Raw genomic sequence first — 23,051 nt, 5'->3', positions numbered from 1 at the left:
ACCTCCACCCACGATCACAACATCCGCCTCGTCTGCGAAGCGCTCCATGTCCACACCTACAGGAGGAACCACAAAATCACCTCGACGTCATAAAGCAGAAACTTCAGGTGTAACCGCTGCGGTCACATCACACAGTGTGGCTTCACCGTCTATCGCTTGTAGGTGGCTTCGGACCACCGGTAAAAAAAAAAACATTTCTTCTGTGTTGTGTTGAAGAAGCCTGGACACCGCACTGAAGCCATTCATACATCTGGACCATACAAATAAGATGTGGCTGGACATCCTTCAAAATATATGTGTAAAAAATTGGGAAAATGACCACAAAATTAAGCTCCTGACTTAGACATCATTGGACAAAAGAATCCACGAGAGAAAATGGCGACCCTGCCCTCAAATCTCATCAAATATTACACAAAAGGAAGGCACCTCAATTAAAAAATATATAAAATCTCTCTTTTTTTTTTTATGCAGAGTGTCAATAATTCTCCAACTGACCACATACCATAGGTACTCAGTGGGACTATTGATGGTGTGCAAATGCCACCGTTTCTAATCAGAAAATCCAATTATACATTAAATAATGAAAGGCAAAAACCCACCTCGGTTAACGGGAAATCTGTCGTGAGCGATTTTGTAAAGAACGGCACGGCACAGATGATCAAATCAAATCAAATCCCCTGATTTCATCTAACGAGACGCGGTTAGAGTTTCGGTGAGAATTATTTAACAACTGATTAAATTAGAGCTGATAGAATTCATCAGAGGATGGAAATGACAGCTGGCTCTGAGGAATGGAGAGATGATGAACCATACGAAAGCTGTCTATCACTCATAAGAGCTTCTAACTAGAAGCGTAAAAGAATAAAATGAGTTTCTTGTTGTTCGGTTATTCGGATAAGGAGCGTGTTTGTTCCGACACGCGGAGGTGGAAAGAAACACAGCGAGTGAATGGACCGCTATTAATATTCCAAAATGCTGGTAATGTTGAGATATGTTTGTGGAGTGTTGAACATTTTCGTCTGTCGTTACCGACCTTCCCATCGTGGATCCTTGTCTCGAGGATAGATGGTATAATGGGATGTAATACGTGGCACAGGAGCAGAAAAGCATCGCCTTGTGTAGACCTGCACGGCCACCCGTTCTGTCTGAACTGCCTTCAGTGCACGTATACACCTCCGTGCTGTAAAAAAAAGAAGAAGCATATATTAGAAAAGCAGCATGAGATACACAAATGCATCCTGACTGCTACTATTTAATAGTTACATAACCATCACTTAGAAATCATTGGGAAAAAATGATAATAAGAAAATAAAAATATTTATAAAGTAAAAAGTATTCATCCCATCTTGGTGTTTTTCTTTTTTTTTTTTGGACCAACAAATTAATCCAAGTAGAAAGAAAAATATACCTTGTTTTAAATAATAATAATAATAATAATAATAATAAACTGAAAAGAGCATACATATCCACACCCTTAGCTTGAAAACCCTTACATAAGATCTGAGAGGAGGAAGAGGTGTAAATATTTTTAAGTGTTTAAACTATCCAAATGGTTTCCGATGAGTCCGCTGTAGAGATATACTGCAGTTATAAACGGGGGGAAACAGAAAATGCTAACTGGTCTTGAACAAGACACGCCCACAGGGGCAGAAAACACGCAGTCTCCTTCTGATTGGACGAAAGACGAACGAGTGCAGTTTGAGTCACTGAAAAATACGTAACCGTATTCTCGATAAAAGATGACAAAATTTTAAATAATTAAAAAAAAACGTAAACATTTGACTTTATTTCTTTTCTGTCATCTTCATTTCCAACCACGGGCACAAAATCTCAGAAATACCAATTTTAATTTCTGTGCACTATGCAGAGGCTTTATATATGCATTATAACCAGCATGCACTAGTCCTGTTAGTCCTGTGAGTAAAAACATGACCTTTAGACTTTAATCTATTTTTCTGCAATAGAAGAAGTTATGGAGATAAACTCTACTTTTATACACACAGAAAAAACAAACAGTATTCATTAATAAGCTAACAAAGATAAATAACCATTATAATACTTTATAATATGATGTCATGCGTTCAATAATAAGATTTAAAGTAGTTTTTGACTGCTCATGAAATTACATATACACTGACCTTTGCCCTAGATTTAGCTAGCATCCTGCTAAGCTAAGCTAATGACTGGAGCTAAGTGGTGTATAATCTGGTGTATAAAAAATATACCAGCGGTTTTTTGTATTAATTTTATACATATGTAGTGAATAAAACATTCAAATCATTACAGGACATTAATGAAAACACACCAAAATGCAAAAATCTAGCTATTACGTTTCCAGTTAGCGTTGACATACAATGGCTGCGTTCCAAACCACCTCCATATTCCATAGTGCACTAGCTGCATATTGGATACAAACCGTTACTTCATCCCCTACAAAGTGCGCTTAAATAGTGACTAAAGCTGCATTTGGGACGCGACCCGCAACTAAATGCAGAGCTAAACGCTAAAAGTGACTTTACCTTGAAGTGAACATCTGCTGGAAGGAAACATGAGGAAATCTGACGCTTTAGTACCTGCTGTAAATCCTCCTGTTGGATATAAAAACGCCTCCTGTAGTGTGATATAAATATAAACTAAAGGTTTAGTTTAAACAGATTTATCAGCACTGGAACCAAAATATTCCTTTTACTTCTTCCTCTGTAAGGACATCATGGCGACTTAAAAGGAGAAAACGTTCTCTGCTGCCATCTGTCGGATAGGACTTCTAAGTCTCGTCAGAAAGCTATTGGCAATTAAACCGAATACAGCTGATGTAGTGGATCACAATGTTAGACTGAAAAATGTATACAAAACACACACACACACACACACACACACACACACACACACACACACACACACACACACAAACACACACACAAGTGTTGTAATGTAACGGAGTACAAATACTTCGTTACCGTACTTTACTTCGCTATTTAAATTTATGTCATCTTTCACTTTTCCTCCACTACATTTTCTAGATAAAATGTATACTTTTACTCCGTTATATTTCCACTAAGCGTCTTCGTTACTCGTTACTACAAAATAAAATCAGAAGAAATGTGTGCGACTGTAATAAGGGAGGTTTGGCGAATCACTGCTCCGAGATTGTATTACGCTCCGCACGCTCTACGGAGAAGCACAGGTACGCGCAGCGTGCACGCGCAGTCAGAGCTGGAGGCATTTCTCTATAACGGCTACAACCAAAAGCAGTGAAATGTCACAATTCTTATTACCGGAGTTGTAACACAAACAAAATATTAATGCAATATCAATACTAAATAGAAATAACATTTATTGATTTGCTCTTTGTCTGAATATTTTTGTATTAATGACTGCATTCATTGGACACACTGTTTGTACAGAATGCACACATACATGAACTGATTTGATTCAAGACTGGCATCATTACATCATGCATAAAATTTTGGTGTCCACTTTTGCCATTTAATAATACCATAACTTTTGGCTTACTATGTAGTCATATAATATAAAACTCTTCTTGTTTTAAATTCTCACTGAGGGCTAAAACCCCTAAAGATGAAACCCTAGATCTGCCCCTGATCTTATACCTACTGAAAATCACAGAAATTTTACTTTTTACTTTTACTTCAAATACTTAAGTACATTAAATATCAGAAAATGACTTTTGATACTTAGGTACAGTAAATATCAGATACTTTAAGACTTTTATTTGAGTAATATTCTAAAAGGTGACTTATACCAAAGTCTTTTTCTAGTAAGATACTTGTACTTTTACTCAAGTATTGCTTTCTAGCACTTTATACAACACTGACACACACACACACACACACACACACACACACACACACACACACACACACACACACACAAACACACACACAAGCAGAAAATATCACGACACATTAAGTCAAGTCAAGAAGCTTTTGTTGTCATTTCAACCATATATAGCTGTTGCAGTACACAGTGAAAAGAATGATTAAAAAAAAGACTTCATCAAAATGAAATCAATGCTTTTTTACATCATACATAAATTTTTACTTCCAGAAAATCTGAATAAACGTTTGTTCACAAGTTTTATGTGTGATGATTTTTGTGTGGCACTAATAGTTTTGATCCACAATAATTCTATGACTTTTATGCGAGACATGAAAATTGGTTTCAAATGTACATCTTAAAACTTGCTTGTAAACAAATCAAAATTTTCGACCATAAGAAAAAAGCCTGATGTAAGTGAAAATCCGTATGAAAGCGCTGCACTATAGTAATATTTGGCTCAAATATCAAACATTTAAATCAATCAGCCTTTGATTTGATCTTGGAACATGAATTGTGGAATATGAATATGAAATGTGTTGGAACACCGGAATATGTATTGTGTTGTTAGAATTTATTTTATTTAAAATTTATTCCTGTTTGTTAGTGAATTATACTCTGAAAGATGAATGAAAACGTAATACAGGGCTTGTGATACCTTTTTACCTTTGTGTAAGGATATTAATAAGCAAAATGCATAAGACGTAACGCACAATAATTTTAGTAATGGCTATTCAGTCAGCTGTACGATTTAGCAAGATTTATTGTATTCATACAGATGATGCAAAGCCCCTTTGTGTTTATACATCCCTGTCACAAAATGGAGGTGAAAAGAGATAGCTTTGGGCTACATAAGGATACACATGGGCTACACAAACTTGAACATGTAAACAGAAGCTACACACGACGCAAGCGGTCATCACAAACACGGATAAACACACGACAACCAACTCGTCAGCTACCTAGGAGAAAAATGGAGAATTTATGATGTAATAATGAAACAATTCTGTTGTGATGAGGTGAGAAAGTGGAACAAATGTGTTAGGGCGCCCTCTGGTGGTCTCTCTTGGGGGCTTGTTTGTGTTGGCTGTGATAATCACAGCTCTGGGGGCCTGGGGAGGGATTTGTGGTGGGTTCTTGGTTGCCATGACAATCACATATACAAATATGTTATATTAAAGTAACTATGTACAACTCCATACACTTTAAATGATGTTGAAATACTTTGTTGATCAGTCATGGTGCAGCACACTTACTGCCCCATGGAGTTATTACTGCACATAGTGGTGAAATTGGGAAAAGCATCACACTGCCCCAGGTTCACTCTATGCACGAGGAACAGCGGACAGCGAAGTTAACGACAGGGTTGTTACTGAGTCAAATCAAGCGACACAAAATCACACCTTTTATTTTTTTTAGGTTTCACCAGCCAGTGAATACGAAAAAAAGTAACGATATCATACGAAGGTTGGATTGCTGGAGAAACACTGATCGTTATCCAACACTTTTGCTGACTATAAATGTATTTAATAATGAACCAAACATCCAATAGGAATGGATTACAGGAACTGGGTCAAAATGTCACGGCTCTCATTTCATATCTTTGTGTAACCGAGTTAAAAAAAAAAAATTAGCACAATTAGATTTTATTCCAAATAAAGACGTATTTGAGAACTGTGAGAAAAAAAAAACATATATATACTTTTACTTGCTTATTTCACGATCCTTTAAATAAATTCCGTTTAAAAATAGTTCGTATTAAATGCATACAACACTGGAGGCCTCTTCAACTTTCCATTTAATTTCCTCTCAATTCTCTGTGGTTAACTTAAGCCTTTTGGTATGAGGTGTCATTGTTGGTGTATGCAAATTTACACACATTAATTTAATCTTTGTACGACAGACAGACAGACAGACAGACAGACAGACAGACAGACAGACAGACAGACAGACAGAAGGCAGTGTTTGGACTCCTTAATTAATTTTGGAACATAATAGAAAAATAATCTCTTCTGAATAGCAATCAGCCAGATCATTTATCCAAGTCATGGTACACAAAACATTCTGTTGTTTGACTTTAATTGGACAACGTGGATGAATTTGCACTTAAAACAAACAAAAAAACAAACAAAAAAATAAATCGCTGTTGATGATGTTTTATGGACGTGACAGCAATGTGTGGGGTTTAATGAATTAGTCCTAATGTGTAATATTTCTTACAGCCAGTGGTGGTGCTGTTTCGTCTGTTTTTTTTTTTGTTTTTTTTTTAACTAAAATCCACTGTTTGTTGATTGTGTGTATGGGAAAAAAACATTACAGTGAAACTTATTGTTATTTATAAGACAAAATGAAGGACAGAACACCACTACATAATCACGTGTATTCTCACAAATGGGCTAATTGACAATATTCATCACAGATTTACAGATATTCAGAACAATATTAGCAATATTCGGGACCCGATGCGTTTTTTTTTTCACAGGAACAGACATTTTTTATGTCATCTCTGTCAAGCTTGCTTGACTTTGAAGTTCACAGAAAGTGCAAACGGGTATTATGTTCGAAAAGTAAACCTGGAAGTCTGTTGATCTGATATGCAAGTCATGTTGTACATGACTCTGCATAAATCTGAGTAAAGCTCCATTTCATTTCACACTCCACCCCACCAAAGCTCTGAGTCATACTCTTCCACTGGAAACGAATAGGCGACTGCTGCTGTCACTCAGTAGTATAAATGTACAATTGTGGGTGTGTGTTAATAAAACCGACGAGCAAACTAATGTGTTTGTCCAAGAATGGCTCCAAATCTGAGCAGGTTTATGTGTATCATTTCCTGTCTTTTTTCACTTCATCCTTAGGTAGCAGCTAAGACGTTCTTGAGGTGCAGGACATCTCAGAAGGATGTGCCAGGTACTCCGGAGACACTACGTTCTGGCTGTTTTCGTGAAGAGGCCACATTTCCTGCCAGGTAAAGGAAGGATGATGGGCTGGGTGGCTACTGAGCAATGGCCGCTGTTGCCGGTAGTTGGTCCAGACCTGCAGGAGGGTCTCCTTGAAGGGTCGTGTGGTCAAGGTATAAAGAATGGGATTTAGAGCACTGTTTATGGGCAGGATAAAGATAACCACCCATGAGCTGATGGTTCCTGGGTGAAGAAATGAAAGAATTTGCAAGTGTTATTTCTAAACATAAGAAAAAATACAAACAACATAACCAGAGTCTAACAGAAGGTTCCAGAATGTCCTTTATTGATTTATTTCAGTATTAAGTACCAAAAATCGCTAAACAAAGTATTGGTACATCATCTCCAATTTACATGTATTCACTAACTAATCATATCTAATCATCTGCAAGGGCTCAACAGTAGCTCTCAGGGCCTTTTTACACCTGGTCACTTCATGTGTTTTCTCTGATTCGATATCTACCTGATTTGTTAAAACTGTTCCATTTATATCAGGCCACATAAATGCATCTCGGCGAATCGGATGTCGATCCGATCTTTCTACTCCCTCCCAAAATGCTAATATATTTTACCTCATTTCCGGGGTAATTGAAATGGAACACGCTTTGGTGTGCGATCAAAAAGAAGACAAAAAACTTGTTACGACGGTTATGCTACAAAAAACAGCATTTACATTTATTTGTTTCTGGCACGATTCACGAGTCACCTGCGAGTGACGTACTTCCATTTGGGAGTATAGCACTGACGTATGCGGCTTGAACAACCACGTTCATTTACACCTGTCTAGTTTCATCTGAAATGCGTCCCAGACCACCTCCTGAAGGGGTTTGAACCATCGGATTTATATCCGTCTCGAAAACGTTTTGGAGGGCATTTAGACCTGGTCTTTTTACCATCGCATAGCTATCTGATCACAGAAAACTCATGAAGTGACCAGGTGTAAAAACCCCCTCAGTTATGCATTGGAATTAAGTTCAAAGCTTCTTGTCATTAACACAGAAATGATTAACAACTGCCATTCATCCTAGAAAACCTTTTCAAGAGAGAAGTACGACATATTTATTCGTTTGTAACCTAATTTGTGGAGAGAAACTGCACAAAAGCACTTGTAGCTAAGCTGTTTATTGCGATTAGATGCAGGGCATCTTCCTCTCACGGCCATGTATCCCCACTCAACAATAGATAAACCATGGAGGAAAGCAATTACCTGGGATTTCGACCTCCATCAGGGATAAGATCTTGAGAATGAAAATCGGTATCCAGCACAACGAGTCGGTGATGACGATGGAGAAGAAACGCTTGGCTACGGTTAGCTCTTTCTTGATGTGGTTGCTGTATTTGGTTGTTTGAGTCCCTGTTCTCTGGATGTTGTAAAACATGCTTCCATAAGACAAAACGATGATGAGAAATGCCACAAGGTTCAGACCTACGGAGAAGCAAATAAAAGACCAAATTCATTCATTCATTCATTCATTATTTTCTACCGCTTATCCGAACTTCTCTGGTCACGGGGAGCCTGTGCCTATCTCAGGCGTCATCGGGCATCGAGGCAGGATACACCCTGGACGGAGTGCCAACCCATCACAGGGCACACACACTCTCATTCACTCACACACTCACACACTATGGACAATTTTCCAGAGATGCCAATCAACCTGCCATGCATGTCTTTGGACCGGGGGAGGAAACCGGATTACCCGGAGAAAACCCCCGAGGCACGGGAAGAACATGCAAACTCCACACACAGGCGGAGGTGGAGGTGGGAATCGAACCCCCAACCCTGGAGGTGTGAGGCAAACGTGCTAACCACTAAGCCACCGTGCCCCCTAAGACCAAATTTAAAAAAAAAAAAATTTGTATTGTTGTAATGTCTGATTGGTTGTGTTCATGTTCAGCATTGAATATCTTTGTCATGGCTCACTCCACAGTGATGGTTAATATGAAGCTCATATGAAAGTAGACACTCTGGGATCCAAGAATTTGTAGTTTTTCTACTAAAAAGTGTTTTAAATGTTTATATCGTCAATGAAAATGGTGATATCAAACCCATTTCTGCTCTCTGAGATGCCCCAAGCGCTTGAAACCTAATGGTGTTTATCTTCAACCACTAAAATTTAACAGAGTCCTGGCTCATTTTTTATATTAGACTTTCAGCAGTAAACAAATTAATTTGTTTACACTAATTAAAAATTTGTCAATAAAAATGTCTGCTGTCAGAAATGGAAAGCCAGTTTCACTGCTGGGCCGAGAAATAGTCCACTAATCACAAACCTCTAGCCATTAGAGATGAAAACAAATAAAATGCTATCACATTTAGGACAAATCATGGAAAAATGAATCTGAGCTTTAGTCTTTTGTATATAATATCTGAAGCAGGAACGAAAAAGACCAGCAAATGTTCAGGAAGTAAACAAAAAGCTTAGAATAAACGATTTGATGGATATCTCAAGTAGACATTGAGATCTTCATATCCATTTTTGCTCATGGACAATTGGACAGAGATATATTATCTAGCAGACATCTTCCAGAGTAAAACCAGATAAAGCCAGTGCAGAGATGATGACACTATCAGCAGCTCCTCATGGCTCAGTCTGACCTCCATCATGCCAAACAAATTGAGGTCTTCCTAACATGAATATCTTGTGAACAGTTTGTTGACCAGGAATAATCTTTTGAAATATTTGAAATATTAAGCAAAGAACCTCTGAGTGACACTGAGGACTTCTTCCTCAGCAGAAAGGTTTATTTTATTTGTTAAATACCATTCATTCATTCATTATCTACCACTTATCTGAACTTCTCGGGTCACGGGGAGCCTGTGCCTATCTCAGGCGTCATCGGGCATCGAGGCAGGATACACCCTGGACGGAGTGCCAACCCATCACAGGGCACACACACACTCTCATTCACTCACACACTCACACACTACGGACAATTTTCCAGAGATGCCAATCAACCTACCATGCATGTCTTTGGACCGGGGGAGGAAACCGGAGTACCCGGAGGAAACCCCCGAGGCACGGGGAGAACATACAAACTCCACACACACAAGGCGGAGGTGGGAATCGAACCTCCAACCCTGGAGGTGTGAGGCGAACGTGCTAATCACTAAGCCACCATGCCCCCCTAGGACAAATTGCCCCCCTCGTTAAATATCATAACAGTTTTATTATTTGAATTTATTTTTGTATATTAGTAGTAGTAGTAGATTGCAGACAACTCTGTGCCAGTTGTTTTGATAGAAAAAATGTCTATAGAACATCTATAGGTCTGATCAGGATTAGGACATAGATTCTGAAACCCATGCTGTGCGTTCTATATGGATTATAGATTTAATAATGGTATTTTGTATTGGAACCAAGGCCTATTTCATGCCTTAGTATTAATTACCATGTATGTCAAGAGTCATGCTTGCTATGTAAAATGTTTTTGTCTTGTAGCTTGTTTAGGCTCTCAAAAGATGAGGTAAATTATTATACAAGTTATTTATTGTTATTTGGGAAGTCGTGGCCTAACGCTTAGAGAGTTTGACTCCTAACCCTAAGGTTGTGGGTTCGAGTCTCAAGACGGCAATGCCATGACTGAGGTGCCCTTGAGCAAGGCACCGAATTCCCCCAACTGGTCCCCGGGCACCGCAGCATACTGTAAATGGCTGCCCACTGCTCCGGGTGTGTGTTCACTGTGTGTGTGTGTGTGTGTGTGTGTGTGTGTGTGTGTGTTCACTGCTGTGTGTGTGCACTTTGGATGGGTTAAATGCAGAGAACGAATTCTGAGTATGGGTCACCGTACTTAGCCATATGTCACTTCACGTCATATGATTTTTTACGTTTAAATTAAAGCCTTACCCAGAAAGATGACGATGGAGTAGATCTGAGCTCCTGCGGTCTCTGGCTGCTCTGAATGCAAAGGAAAACAAACTCCATTGGTCCCGTAAAAGTTCCTGAAATCTCCTTTACACACCAGTGGCAAGAATGCGATGACGAAGCCCAGGATCCAGATGGCCACCAGGATGGTGACGGTGCGTCTGCGCCCAGGCGTCAGGTAGCGGAACGGGTAGACGATGCAGATGTACTTCTCCAAGGTGAGGTAGGTGAGGAGAAGAACTGAGACTTCGGTGGACAGCATGGCCAAAGAGCCGACCACCTGACAGGGCAAACTGTCCATCCAGGCCTGTGCATGGCGGTTATACTCGCCGCGAAACTTCAGGTCGTACGCGCCGATCGCAAACAGGTAGACGCCCATCAGACCATCGGCACCTCAAGAAAGCAGAGGGTTCAGCTGTGTTAGGGTTTTAATTCCATTCCATAGCTTTATTTTTAAACAGCATGTGAGGATTATAGGGATTACATATTTATACTTTCACTATTAAAAGCCTGCTTGTTCTTCATTCAGTAATGAAGTGAAAAAGAGCGAGGAATATGAAGAGAGAGCTTATTTATTAGCATGTTTTTCTCGAATATAGTCTCACACACACACACACACACAAACAGAGAGAGTGAGAGAGAGAGAGAGAGAGAGAGAGAGAGAGAGAGAGAGAGAGATGGATGGATGGATGGATGGATGGATGGATGGATGGATGGATGGAGAGAGAGAAGTAGACAGTGAGTAACACATACAGACCACAGGAGTGACTGTCAGAAAGAGAGAGAGAGAGAGAGAGAGAGAGAGAGAGAGAGAGATGGAAGGATAGATGGAAGGATGGATGGATGGATGGATTTATGGATGGAGAGAGAAGTAGACAGTGAGTAACACATACAGACCACAGGAGTGACTGTCAGACAGAGAGAGAGAGAGAGAGAGAGAGAGAGAGAGAGAGAGAGAGAGAGAGAGAGAGAGAGAGAGAGATATGGATGGATAGATGGATGGATGGATGGATGGATGGATGGATGGAGAGAGAAGTAGACAGTGAGCAACACATACAGACCACAGGAGTGACTGTCAGAAAGAGAGAGAGAGAGAGAGAGAGAGAGATATGGATGGATAGATGGATGGATGGATGGATTTATGGATGGAGAGAGAGAGAAGTAGACATGAGTAACACATACAGACCACAGGAGTGACTGTCAGAAAGAGAGAGAGAGAGAGAGATGAATGGATGGATGGATGGATGGATGAATGGATGGATATGGAGAGAGAGAAGTAGACAGTGAGTAACACATACAGACCACAGGAGTGACTGTCAGACAGAGAGAGAGAGAGAGAGAGAGAGAGAGAGAGAGAGAGAGAGAGAGAGATGAATGGATGGATGGATGGATGGATGGATGGATGGATGGATGTATAGATTTATGGATGGAGAGAGAGAGAAGTAGACATGAGTAACACATACAGACCACAGGAGTGACTGTCAGAAAGAGAGAGAGAGAGAGAGATGAATGGATGGATGGATGGATGGATGAATGGATGGATATGGAGAGAGAGAAGTAGACAGTGAGTAACACATACAGACCACAGGAGTGACTGTCAGACAGAGAGAGAGAGAGAGAGAGAGAGAGAGAGAGAGAGAGAGAGAGAGAGAGATGAATGGATGGATGGATGGATGGATGGATGGATGGATGGATGTATAGATTTATGGATGGAGAGAGAGAGAAGTAGACATGAGTAACACATACAGACCACAGGAGTGACTGTCAGAAAGAGAGAGAGAGAGAGAGAGAGAGAGAGAGAGAGAGAGATATGGATGGATGGATGGATGGATGGATGGATGGATATGGAGAGAGAAGTAGACAGTGAGTAACACATACAGACCACAGGAGTGACTGTCAGACAGAGAGAGAGAGAGCGATGGATGGATGGATGGATGGATGGATGGATGGATGGATGGATGGATGGATGGAGAGAGAGAGAGAGAAGTAGACAGTGAGTAACACATACAGACCACAGGAGTGACTGTCAGACAGAGAGAGAGAGAGAGAGAGAGAGAGAGAGAGAGAGAGAGAGAGAGAGAAAGAAAGAAAGAAAGAAAGAAAGAAAGAAAGAAAGAGAGAAAGAAGGAAAGAAATAGATTGAAGGATAGATTGAGTAGACAGAGTCCGAGAAAGAATGAGAGACATGATCAGAAAGAGAGGAAATGTAAACAAGTTGGAGGGAGAAAGAAGGAGCGATACAGCTGAAGCTAGCAAAGAGAGAGAGGGAATGGTGGGAGAGAGAAAGAGAGAGGATGAGGGAAATAGAGGGAGAAGTAAAAACTATTTGAAATTCAATAGTAGCAACGATTTGTTTCATCGTCTCTACATCATATTCCATTTATCCTTCATATACACAAACACCAACATCTTTGTCCACAAAACTGTATTCATGCACAACTCTGAGACGTCTCCTGAGACCGTTTGCATCTCAGTTCATTTTGATCTGCATATCAAAGCAGTTCAAGGACACTCAGGGACACTCAGGGACACTCAGGGATACTCAGGGATACTCAGGACACTCAGGGATACTCAGGGCACTGAGGGATACTCAGGACACTCAGGGATACTCAGGGACACTCAGGGATACTCAGGACACTCAGGGATACTCAGGACACTCAGGGATACTCAGGGCACTGAGGGATACTCAGGACACTCAGGGATACTCAGGGACACTCAGGGATACTCAGGGACACTCAGGGATACTCAGGACACTCAGGGATACTCAGGACACTGAGAGATACTCAGGACACTGAGAGATACTCAGGACACTCAGGGAAACTCAGGACACTCAGGCATACTCAGGACACTCAGGGATACTCAGGACACTCAGGGATACTCAGGACACTCAGGCATACTCAGGACTCTCAGGGATACTCAGGACACTGAGAGATACTCAGGACACTCAGGGATACTCAGGGATACTCAGGACACTCAGGGATACTCAGGACACTCAGGCATACTCAGGACACTCAGGGATACTCAGGACACTCAGGCATACTCAGGGATACTCAGGACACTCAGGGATACTCAGGACACTCAGGGATACTCAGGGACACTCAGGGACACTCAGGGATACTCAGGACACTCAGGGATACTCAGGACACTCAGGGACACTCAGGGATACTCAGCACACTCAGGGATACTCAGGACACTGAGGGATACTCAGGACACTCAGGACACTCAGGGACACTCAGGGATACTCAGCACACTCAGGGATACTCAGGACACTGAGGGATACTCAGGACACTCAGGACACTCAGGGACACTCAGGGATACTCAGCACACTCAGGGATACTCAGGACACTGAGGGATACTCAGGACACTCAGGACACTCAGGGACACTCAGGACACTCACTGACAGCCAAGTTTTCCCAGTAAGACATCATTATAAATCACTTGATAAAAGCAATAATGAGTTTTGGGGACACTCAGGGACACTCAGGGATACTCAGGACACTCAGGGATACTCAGGACACTCAGGGACACTCAGGGATACTCAGCACACTCAGGGATACTCAGGACACTGAGGGATACTCAGGACACTCAGGACACTCAGGGACACTCAGGGATACTCAGCACACTCAGGGATACTCAGGACACTGAGGGATACTCAGGACACTCAGGACACTCAGGGACACTCAGGGATACTCAGCACACTCAGGGATACTCAGGACACTGAGGGATACTCAGGACACTCAGGACACTCAGGGACACTCAGGACACTCACTGACAGCCAAGTTTTCCCAGTAAGACATCATTATAAATCACTTGATAAAAGCAATAATGAGTTTTGTAAGTGATGTTTGTTTTGCTGCCAATGTCCACCCGTTCATGAGATCTGAGCTGCTGTTCTCCTGGATCCCTGTGGCGTGTCCCTGGATCCCTGTGGCGTGTCCCTGGATCCCTGTGGCGTGTCCGACCAGGCTTGACTCGAACACGGTCGCCTCTCTTGGACGACTCTCGTTACACACACAAGCCCATGGCTGCATGTCAGCCTTCAAGTATGGATGCAGAAAAATCAATTACTGCCTTCAAAGCATGATGTAGACATCAAAGCCAAAGACTGTCGAGAATTGCTTTACACTCAAGTAAACCTTCTGATCAAATCTGTACCTGCCTCATTCTCTCTCTCTCTCTCTCTCTCTCTCTCTCTCTCTCTCTCTCTCTCTCTCTCTGTCATTCTCTCTCTCTCTCTCTCTCTCTCTCTCTCTCTCTCTCTTTCTCTCTCTCTCTCTCATACTCTCTCTCTCATTCTCTCTCTCTCTGTCATTCCCTCTCTCTCTCTCTCTCTCTCTCTCTCTCTCTCTCTCTCATTCAGCAACTCTCTCTCTTACTCTCTCTCATACTCTCTCTCTTATTTTCTCTCTCTCTTATTCTCTCTCTCTCTCTCTCTCTCTCTCTCTCTCTCTCTCATTTAGCAACTCTCTCTCATACTCTCTCTCATTCTCTCTCTCTTATTTTCTCTCTCTCTCTCATTCTCTCTCTCTCTCTCTCTCTCTCTCTCATTCAGCAACTCTCTCTCTTACTGTCTCTCATACTCTCTCTTATTTTCTCTCTCTCTCTCACTCTCTCTGTCATTCTCTCTCTCTCTCATTCTCTCTCTCTTATTTAGCAACTCTCTCTCATACTCTCTCTCATTCTCTCTCTCTTATTTTCTCTCTCTCTCTCTCATACTCTCTCTCATTCTCTCTCTCTCTGTCATTCTCTCTCTCTCTCTCACACACACACTCTCTCTCTCTCTCTCACACACATTCTTTCTCTCTCATTCAGCAACTCTCTCTCTCATTCAGCAACTCTCTCTCTCTCTCTCATTCTCTCTCTCATTCAGCAACTCTCTCTCTTACTCTCTCATACTCTCTTTCTTATTTTCTCTCTCTCTCTCTCTCTCTCTCTCTCTCTCTCTCATACTCTCTCTGTCATTCTCTCTCTCTCATTCTCTCTCTTATTTTCTCTCTCTCTCTCATACTCTCTCTGTCATTCTCTGTCATTCTCTCTCTCTCTCTCTCTCTCTCTCTCTCTCTCTCTCTCTCTCTCTCTCTCTCTCTCTCTCTCTCTCTCTCTCTCTCTCTCTCTCTCTCTCTCTCTCTCTCTCTCTCTCTCTCTCTGGCATATAGACGACCCGGTCCACAGCTAAAACCTTGATATCCTGTTATTTAGAACATATCACAGAGCATATCCAAACAGCAGCTTTTCATTTCACGCTCAATCAAGCTGAGAGCCCGAGAAAAGAAGTCAGAGGGTTAAAATGAATAATAGAGACTTGTTCATCTAAAAGTGGCCAATCTGAAATTGCATAAAGTATAAAGTCGGGCAAAATGGCTGACCGGAGGACACATGATTGATTTGTGAAGCCAAAACTGCAAGGCAAAGTGTGTCAGAGCTTTGGAAAAATACTGTGCAAGCTGGTATGTAGGACATTTATATAAACCCTTATGTTTTCAAGCTGTGTCGAGAAGAAATGTGTGACACATTTTAGAGCTTCTGAGCGGCGAAATCGTACCGAGGTACGTAATCGTAAAGGTGCTGTATAAAAATCACTTCTTATGAAAAATTCTGACTCCGAGTCTGACGCAGTCGTCCTGCCATCGCTCCTGCCATCGCTCTCAAACACCATCATGCTTCTAACCAGCTGTGGCTCATCTAAAACTCTGCATCACAAAGTATTATTATTGTTTTTCGTTGCTGATGACACAAGACAAGGCCTTTTCCTGCGCTGCACTACTCCTGCTTGTTCACTTCTCTCAGAAAACTTGCATTAGCCTTTTTTTTTATTATGTTAGCCAACATTCTGTTTTCCTATTTAAGCTTAGACAAAAATTTATCAAGAGTAACTCCTCCTAGGGCTTTTGAGCCACGTGCACCAAATTCGGATATGTTGTAGATCCTGGTCTGAAGTTTTCTAAGCGATCCGATTACCGGTACTTCCGGTACTGGGTCTCAAAATGGTCTTTTTCCCCATAGACTCCAATTATAAACTCGGCAAGCTTTTGAACTATCTACACCAAACTCGGCGGGCTCCTTTAGGGTGATACTCTGAACAAAGGTTTAAATTGGTGTACCGACTGGCCTTTCGGTTGTGCCGCAGCCCCGCCCTCAAAATATGCAAAATCAAAAAACTTTTTACAACATTGACTTGTCATATATCAAAACACTCAGAACAATGAGGGGAACTTCCTCACGTGTATTCTGATGACGTCATGTGACGTCACGTGATGTCACATGAAAATCAAAAATTAGCACAACATGGACATGTGACATATCATAACACCCAGCCCAATAAGGAAAACTTCCTCAAGAGTATTCAGGTGTCGTCACATGCTTGTCTCCACCTGCCTTTAAAAGTTTTGGCACCCTAGCTTTCTGTCCACTTGCTTCTAAAAGTAACACTGACTCATGTCCACTCGACCTTCATAAAGCACCGACCTTTGCGAACACTTGCTTCGTCAAAGCCAACATCAAAGTTTGCTGTGACGAACTTTACAAATCTAGTTACTATTATATTACTATTACACACATATACACACACACACACACTGAAGTGCATCAAACAATCAGATTCCACATGAAAAACTGAAATACTTACAGCAGAGGGAAATGATGCACATGGCATGGAGCTTGTTCTCCGAGCGGATGTACGAGCGCATGCAGATGACAAAGATGTTACCAAAGCAGGTTGTGGCAGACACGACCCAGACAAAGACACGCAGCACGATGTTGGCCAGAAGGTCCTCCAACGATGAGATGCCATCTGTATTAGGCTTGCAGCTGCGTACGTGAGGGGCATAACCACAATACTGGAACTTTTTAAAATAACTGTGTTCAGGAAAAAAAAACAAAAAAAATGGGTAAGAGTGTTTAGAAGAAGGAAATAAGAAGGACTCCAAAAGAAGGACATTTTACTCACTAACATATAACAAGAGCCTGATAAAGGAAAGACATATCTTCATTCAAGGATGTTCCTCAGCATTCAACGTAACTAAAACATATGATTTATTATTCTTTAAATAATAAAGAAAACATGTATTCAAAGTACAATAAAAAAAATACTTTTTGTTTTTTTTCTTCTCAGAAAACACCATAAAACATGCATATACAGTGGTACCCCGCTTATCGACCCTCGGACATCGACCTTTTCGCTTAGCGAACAGTTTTTCGACCTCAATTTGCGCCCGCTGAACCCCGCTAACCTCGACCCACATAGCGCGAGGGGAAGGATCTTCCCAGTCTCGCCTCAGCCTTCGTGGAGAGAGCATCTATCGTAAATTAAACTTCGGTTTGTTGGAAGAAAGGTTTGCCGTTGAAATGCGTGCTTGTCCTGGACGATGCAACGGCACATCCTCCAGAATTAGGCGATGAGTTGGAGGCTGAGTTTGACTGGATTACAGTCAAATTTCTGCCACCAAATAAGACCTCCCTCATTCAGCCAATTGATCAGATGGTCATAGCGAACTTTAAAAACCTCTACATGAAACACCTGTTTCGTAAGTGTTTCAGCATGACCAATTCCAGAAACTTGACCCTGAATGAGTACTTGACTGGAATGACCACTTCAGTATCTATCAGTGTATTCAACTGATAGATATGGCAACATTTTTAATTTATACTTTTTACTGTATTATATACAATATTATTTATGTACCTGTATTATTTTATGTATTATTTTATGTATTAATACTGCTAAAAACGGGGCAAAAATTGTTCATTATTGGGTATCGGTGCAGGTCCGGAACAGATTAATTGGGTATCCATTATTTCTTATGGGATAATTACATTCGCTCTTCGACCTTTTCGCATTTCGACCGGTTTTAAGGAACGGATTAAGGTCGATAAGCGGGGTACCACTGTATCTTCAACTTAGCATTTTAGCTGTACTACGTTTAGCTTAGCGGGTTGTTATGAACTACTGAAATATGCCAATTAATGGTTCTTAACTTGACTTGCTATTCACACACCGTTCTCAAGAAAAGAGTTAGCACTTAATCCTGGGATAAAACACGTCAGCGGGAAAAGAGAGCTTTCAAAGCTAGCTCATATTTTCAAAAACAAGTTTTGACATTCTGAGAAGAAAAAAAGAAGGACTTACATGTGTGTGAGGTTTCTGAGTGGTTCAAACATCCTTCTGTGAATGTTCGCAATCTCGATGCCCTCGATGCTCCTGAAAGATAAACGGTTCTCTCATAGCCATTAGCATATTTCATATCGGCTCGAAAACAAGGCAATCCTTTTTTGCTCCTTTTACAGAAAGCTTTGACGCATGAAATGAGAATAGACGGCTTCTTGGAGACAGAGTGATATCTCTTTGGACCATTACTAAAACTAAAAGCTTCCTATTTTTACTCTGCATGGGTGTCACTGATAACATGTACACCAGGTGAAAGAGACTTAAGAGTCTTACAAACACCTGGGGGTCTACTGTACATTGACAACAAGCTCAACTGGAGTAAAAACCCTGAGGCAATATACAAGAAAGTCGACTGCACGTCTTGTGGAGACTCGAGTCCTTCAACACATGCTTAAGAAAAATGCCTACGATTTTCCCTGGTCATTGGTTCTAATGTAAATTTCATAGTTTCCATGTTAATTCCCAAAACCAACATTTCGCTTGAGATCTGCTCCAAGAATGTTTAGTATTCACGTAATCAATGTCTGTAGTAAGTGAAGTCGACTCACAGTGACTTCAGCTTGAGCAGTTTGTCAAAATGGTCCACTTGCAGCTCCTGAATCGGGTTGTATGAAATATTCCTGTGAAGTAAAAGGAACGAAATTGGCAATTTCTTTAAAATGGCTGAAATTCATCATACAGTCAATGGTAGTTACAGTTCATAGGGATTGTACTTTGATTAAGAACAATTCAGACTTCTTGCAGGTTCGAGCAGTTTTTAGCGATAAGAATAACAACAAGGGAAGAGACTGAGGAAGGAAAGGACTTACAGCTGCAGCAAATCTAATAGATTTACAAAAAGATCTGGTGAGATTTGCTCGATTCTGTTACTGGATAAGTCTCTGTGGGAAGAAAAAAAAAAGAATTATAGCATTCTAATCAGATACAGGCAAAAGTATTGGATATATATATATATATATATATATATATATATATATATATATATATATATATATATATATATATATATATATCCAATACTAATATATATATATATATACACAGTAAATGTATATATATATATATATATATTTTTTTTTTGTTTATACAACCATACAACCAAATAACTCAGAAGAGACTAACACTGCTACAGTTTTGCTCAAAAGGCAATGGATTAAAAAAAAATAATCACATAGCCGGTTCAGAGCACATATAATTCTGGAAGAGGTAAAACATGTACAATGACTTGATCAATAATATCTTTGCACAGTTGTTAGACATTAATTTGCATGTTAAGATTTTCCCGATTATAAATAAAAGCCTTCATTTTGTCAGATATACATTACAGCACAGTGAAATCATATACAGTAATATCCCAGTTTTTGGAGGTTGGGGTCAGAGCAGAGTTTCAGCCATGATACAGCACCCCTAGAGAGTGCAGAGAGGGTTAGGGGTCTTGCTCAATGGCCCAACAGTGGCAGCTTGGTGAATCTGGGGCTTAAACCACAATCTTCCAATCAACAGCCCTGAGCCACCACTGCAAATTTGAAGGCTTTATTATATACTGATTGTAGGGTGCCAATAATTTTGAAAACAGTGAGGAAAAATGGTGCTACTGAAATCCCCATATGTTTACGCTCGTGTGGGGATATTCATTTTCCTCTCAATTTCTTGATGGTCGGAGTCGAGTGTATCTTTGAAGTTCTACACTCTTTGTAGAAGAACAAATCTCATTTCACACTTGGGCTGGCAAAAAAAAAAAAAACTGGGCCATATTGTACTGACTTGAGGACTGATGAGCAAATAGTTCCAAAATATTTCTCTCTTAAAAAAAAAACAAAAAAAATAAAAATAAAAACAGGTCAGGCTTTAAACCCTGGAGAATATTTTGTGTTCATTATTTCTGCAAAACTGTATTGCGGGAGATCAAACTGACTCAGAACGTACAGCTCGCCCATCCTGCGCAACAGAGAGAACGCCTGTTCATGGATATGACTGATCCTGTTCCTCTGAAGGACTCTGGAGTGAGAAAAGAGAGAGAGAAAGAGAGAGAGGGAGAGAGAGAGAGAAAGAGAGAGAGGGAGAGAGAAAGCAAGAAAGCAGCACAGAGTGAGAGTGACAGAGAGAGAGTGTATGAGAGACAAAGCGAGAGAGAGACAGAGAGAGACAGAGAGAGAGCGCAAGATCGATAGATAGATCGATAGATCGATAGATCAATAGAAATGAGGTCAGGCAAAGAAAGTTGAAATAGAGTGAGAGGGATAAAAAAAGACGTCGGTTAGTTTTATTGAAGTGCATCTAATACATTTGCTCGGTTTATATAAACTCATTCATTCTAGTACGTTATGGTTTCTATAGTAACACATAACACAGGGACTCAGAGAATCGATACTAGACATTAATGGATTAAAGAGCATATGTAAACGTTAATAAGGTGATGATTTCTGTGAGATGTTTATTTGTGTACAGTGTCTGCGCTTTCTAAGAGTCAGAGCTAAGGGTTTAAGTCTTCGGGACTTTCTGGTTTCTTAGTGACATGAGATTTTTTTTTTTTTTTAATTAAAGAACAAAAATGCAGTCTGGTGAGTTTATAGTTGCCATAAAGTCAGAGATATCAGGAAGTTGTTATGTGGATGTTCGATACATCTGATGCATGAATAATAATAATAATAATAATAATAATAATAATAATAATAATAATAATAATAATAATAATAATTTCAGGACATGCTGTTCATTCTTTTGTTTTATTCTTTACATTCTTTACATATTAAAGTAAAATTATTCTATAAAATGAAGAATTAGATTGAACGGCACATGAAAACAGACACAAGCAGAATGTTAATAACCGGAAACGAGCAGCCAGGGGACCTGAGAGTGTTTACAAATGAAAATAATTTACAGAATGTCAATCCTGTCTGTGCAGGCAATAAGAAATGTACTTACAGCACAGTAAGCATGCTACAGGACCAGAATGTTCTGTTGTCCACAATCTCCATCTGATTCCCTTCCATATCTCTGTAAACACACACACACACACACACACACACACACACACACACACACACACACACACACACACACACACACACACACACACACACAGATTTGTGATTATTTTGTTGTGTTATGAAATGTATCTCCTTAATGTCTGAATCACTATTCAATCTTTCCTATAAACTGGTACAAAAGTTTGCATCCCCAACAATCTATCTATCTATCTATCTATCTATCTATCTATCTATCTATCTATCTATCTATCTATCTATCTATCTGTCTGTCTGTCTGTCTGTCTGTCTGTCTGTATATATATATATATTGCAATAGAAATAATATCTTTTAAAACAATCAGTTAAAACATATGTCAAGAGGAACTAGCAAATAAAAAGTAAGAATAATTCTAACATAATAAAAAAATATATAATTAGTTTAATTATTATCATTATAATTAAATAAAAAAATCATTAGAATTAAATCAGCTATAATATGTAATCATATTAGATCATAGTAAAAATGTGTATGATCATTCATTAAAACAAAAGAAATTAAAAATGAATTTCTGAATTTATAAGATCTATATCCTTTTTTTTTATCATGTATGAAAAATAAATGTGTCCTAATCGGATAAAAAAAATGGTTTCGCAGTAACTCCTTTAAACAAAGAAAATGAAAGAGTGTTCGAAATCCAGTACACTGAAGTACACACAGAATCAAGCTGGAAAAAAAAGATCCCATGTCAAGTCTGCTGAATACATAAACATCCAGATATTTTAAGACTTACAGCCAATTTAAGCGTGGCATCTCCAGGCATATATCGTCAACATGTGTCAGAGAGTTATTCAATAGAACTCTGCAACAAAGCAATACACACCACACAAACACACTTAAAGGCATGATAGTTATTTTAACACATCACTAAAAGACACGTGTTTAAAATACAAGAAAAGCAACAGTTAAAGGACAAAACTTACAGCAGCACGAGAGAACTCAGGCCTGAAAAGGTCAGAGAAGAAACTTGGTGGATTTTGTTGTTTTCCAAAATCCTACAAATGAATAAAAATGCCAGGTGGCTCATTAATAAACATTAAGATACCAAAGAATAGCGTTTGTTTCAAGCGGCGGCTCATAGATCGCTAATTGACGCACGAAGGCTGTGGCCTCTAAAAGAATTTAATCAGCAGACGTGTAATGAAACGCTTTGGGAACGCTTATTCATGTAGTCCGACGTGTACAAGCCGAACGAGCGTG

The 23,051-nt window shown here is 40.0% G+C and overlaps 2 protein-coding genes across 2 annotated transcripts in view; both read right to left on the bottom strand.

Annotated features, from left to right (window-relative positions):
* The window catches only part of etfdh (electron transfer flavoprotein dehydrogenase), a 9,697-nt gene extending 6,949 nt beyond the window's left edge, over positions 1–2,748 (bottom strand). The window contains exons 1-3 of the mRNA XM_027154679.2: positions 2,520–2,748; positions 1,034–1,180; positions 1–56 (exon numbers count right to left, since the gene is read on the bottom strand). The exon at positions 1–56 is cut by the window's left edge and continues 174 nt beyond it. Of these exons, the coding sequence (XP_027010480.1) occupies positions 1–56; positions 1,034–1,180; positions 2,520–2,550 (234 nt within the window). The 5' untranslated portion in view covers positions 2,551–2,748. The remainder of the gene's footprint in view (positions 57–1,033; positions 1,181–2,519) is intronic.
* Positions 2,749–4,051: 1,303 nt separating this feature from the next.
* Positions 4,052–23,051, bottom strand: part of rxfp1 (relaxin family peptide receptor 1) — a 42,449-nt gene continuing 23,449 nt past the window's right edge. The window contains exons 8-18 of the mRNA XM_047802033.1: positions 22,775–22,846; positions 22,585–22,653; positions 21,750–21,821; positions 20,751–20,822; positions 19,634–19,705; positions 19,373–19,444; positions 18,786–18,857; positions 17,286–17,515; positions 10,643–11,053; positions 8,005–8,223; positions 4,052–6,980 (exon numbers count right to left, since the gene is read on the bottom strand). Of these exons, the coding sequence (XP_047657989.1) occupies positions 6,703–6,980; positions 8,005–8,223; positions 10,643–11,053; positions 17,286–17,515; positions 18,786–18,857; positions 19,373–19,444; positions 19,634–19,705; positions 20,751–20,822; positions 21,750–21,821; positions 22,585–22,653; positions 22,775–22,846 (1,639 nt within the window). The 3' untranslated portion in view covers positions 4,052–6,702. The remainder of the gene's footprint in view (positions 6,981–8,004; positions 8,224–10,642; positions 11,054–17,285; positions 17,516–18,785; positions 18,858–19,372; positions 19,445–19,633; positions 19,706–20,750; positions 20,823–21,749; positions 21,822–22,584; positions 22,654–22,774; positions 22,847–23,051) is intronic.

Source organism: Tachysurus fulvidraco, chromosome 17 (assembly GCF_022655615.1).
Source record: "Tachysurus fulvidraco isolate hzauxx_2018 chromosome 17, HZAU_PFXX_2.0, whole genome shotgun sequence".
Lineage (NCBI taxonomy): Eukaryota > Metazoa > Chordata > Actinopteri > Siluriformes > Bagridae > Tachysurus > Tachysurus fulvidraco.
Note: the sequence above shows the minus strand (reverse complement) of the source record. Positions and strands in the feature narration are given on the sequence as shown.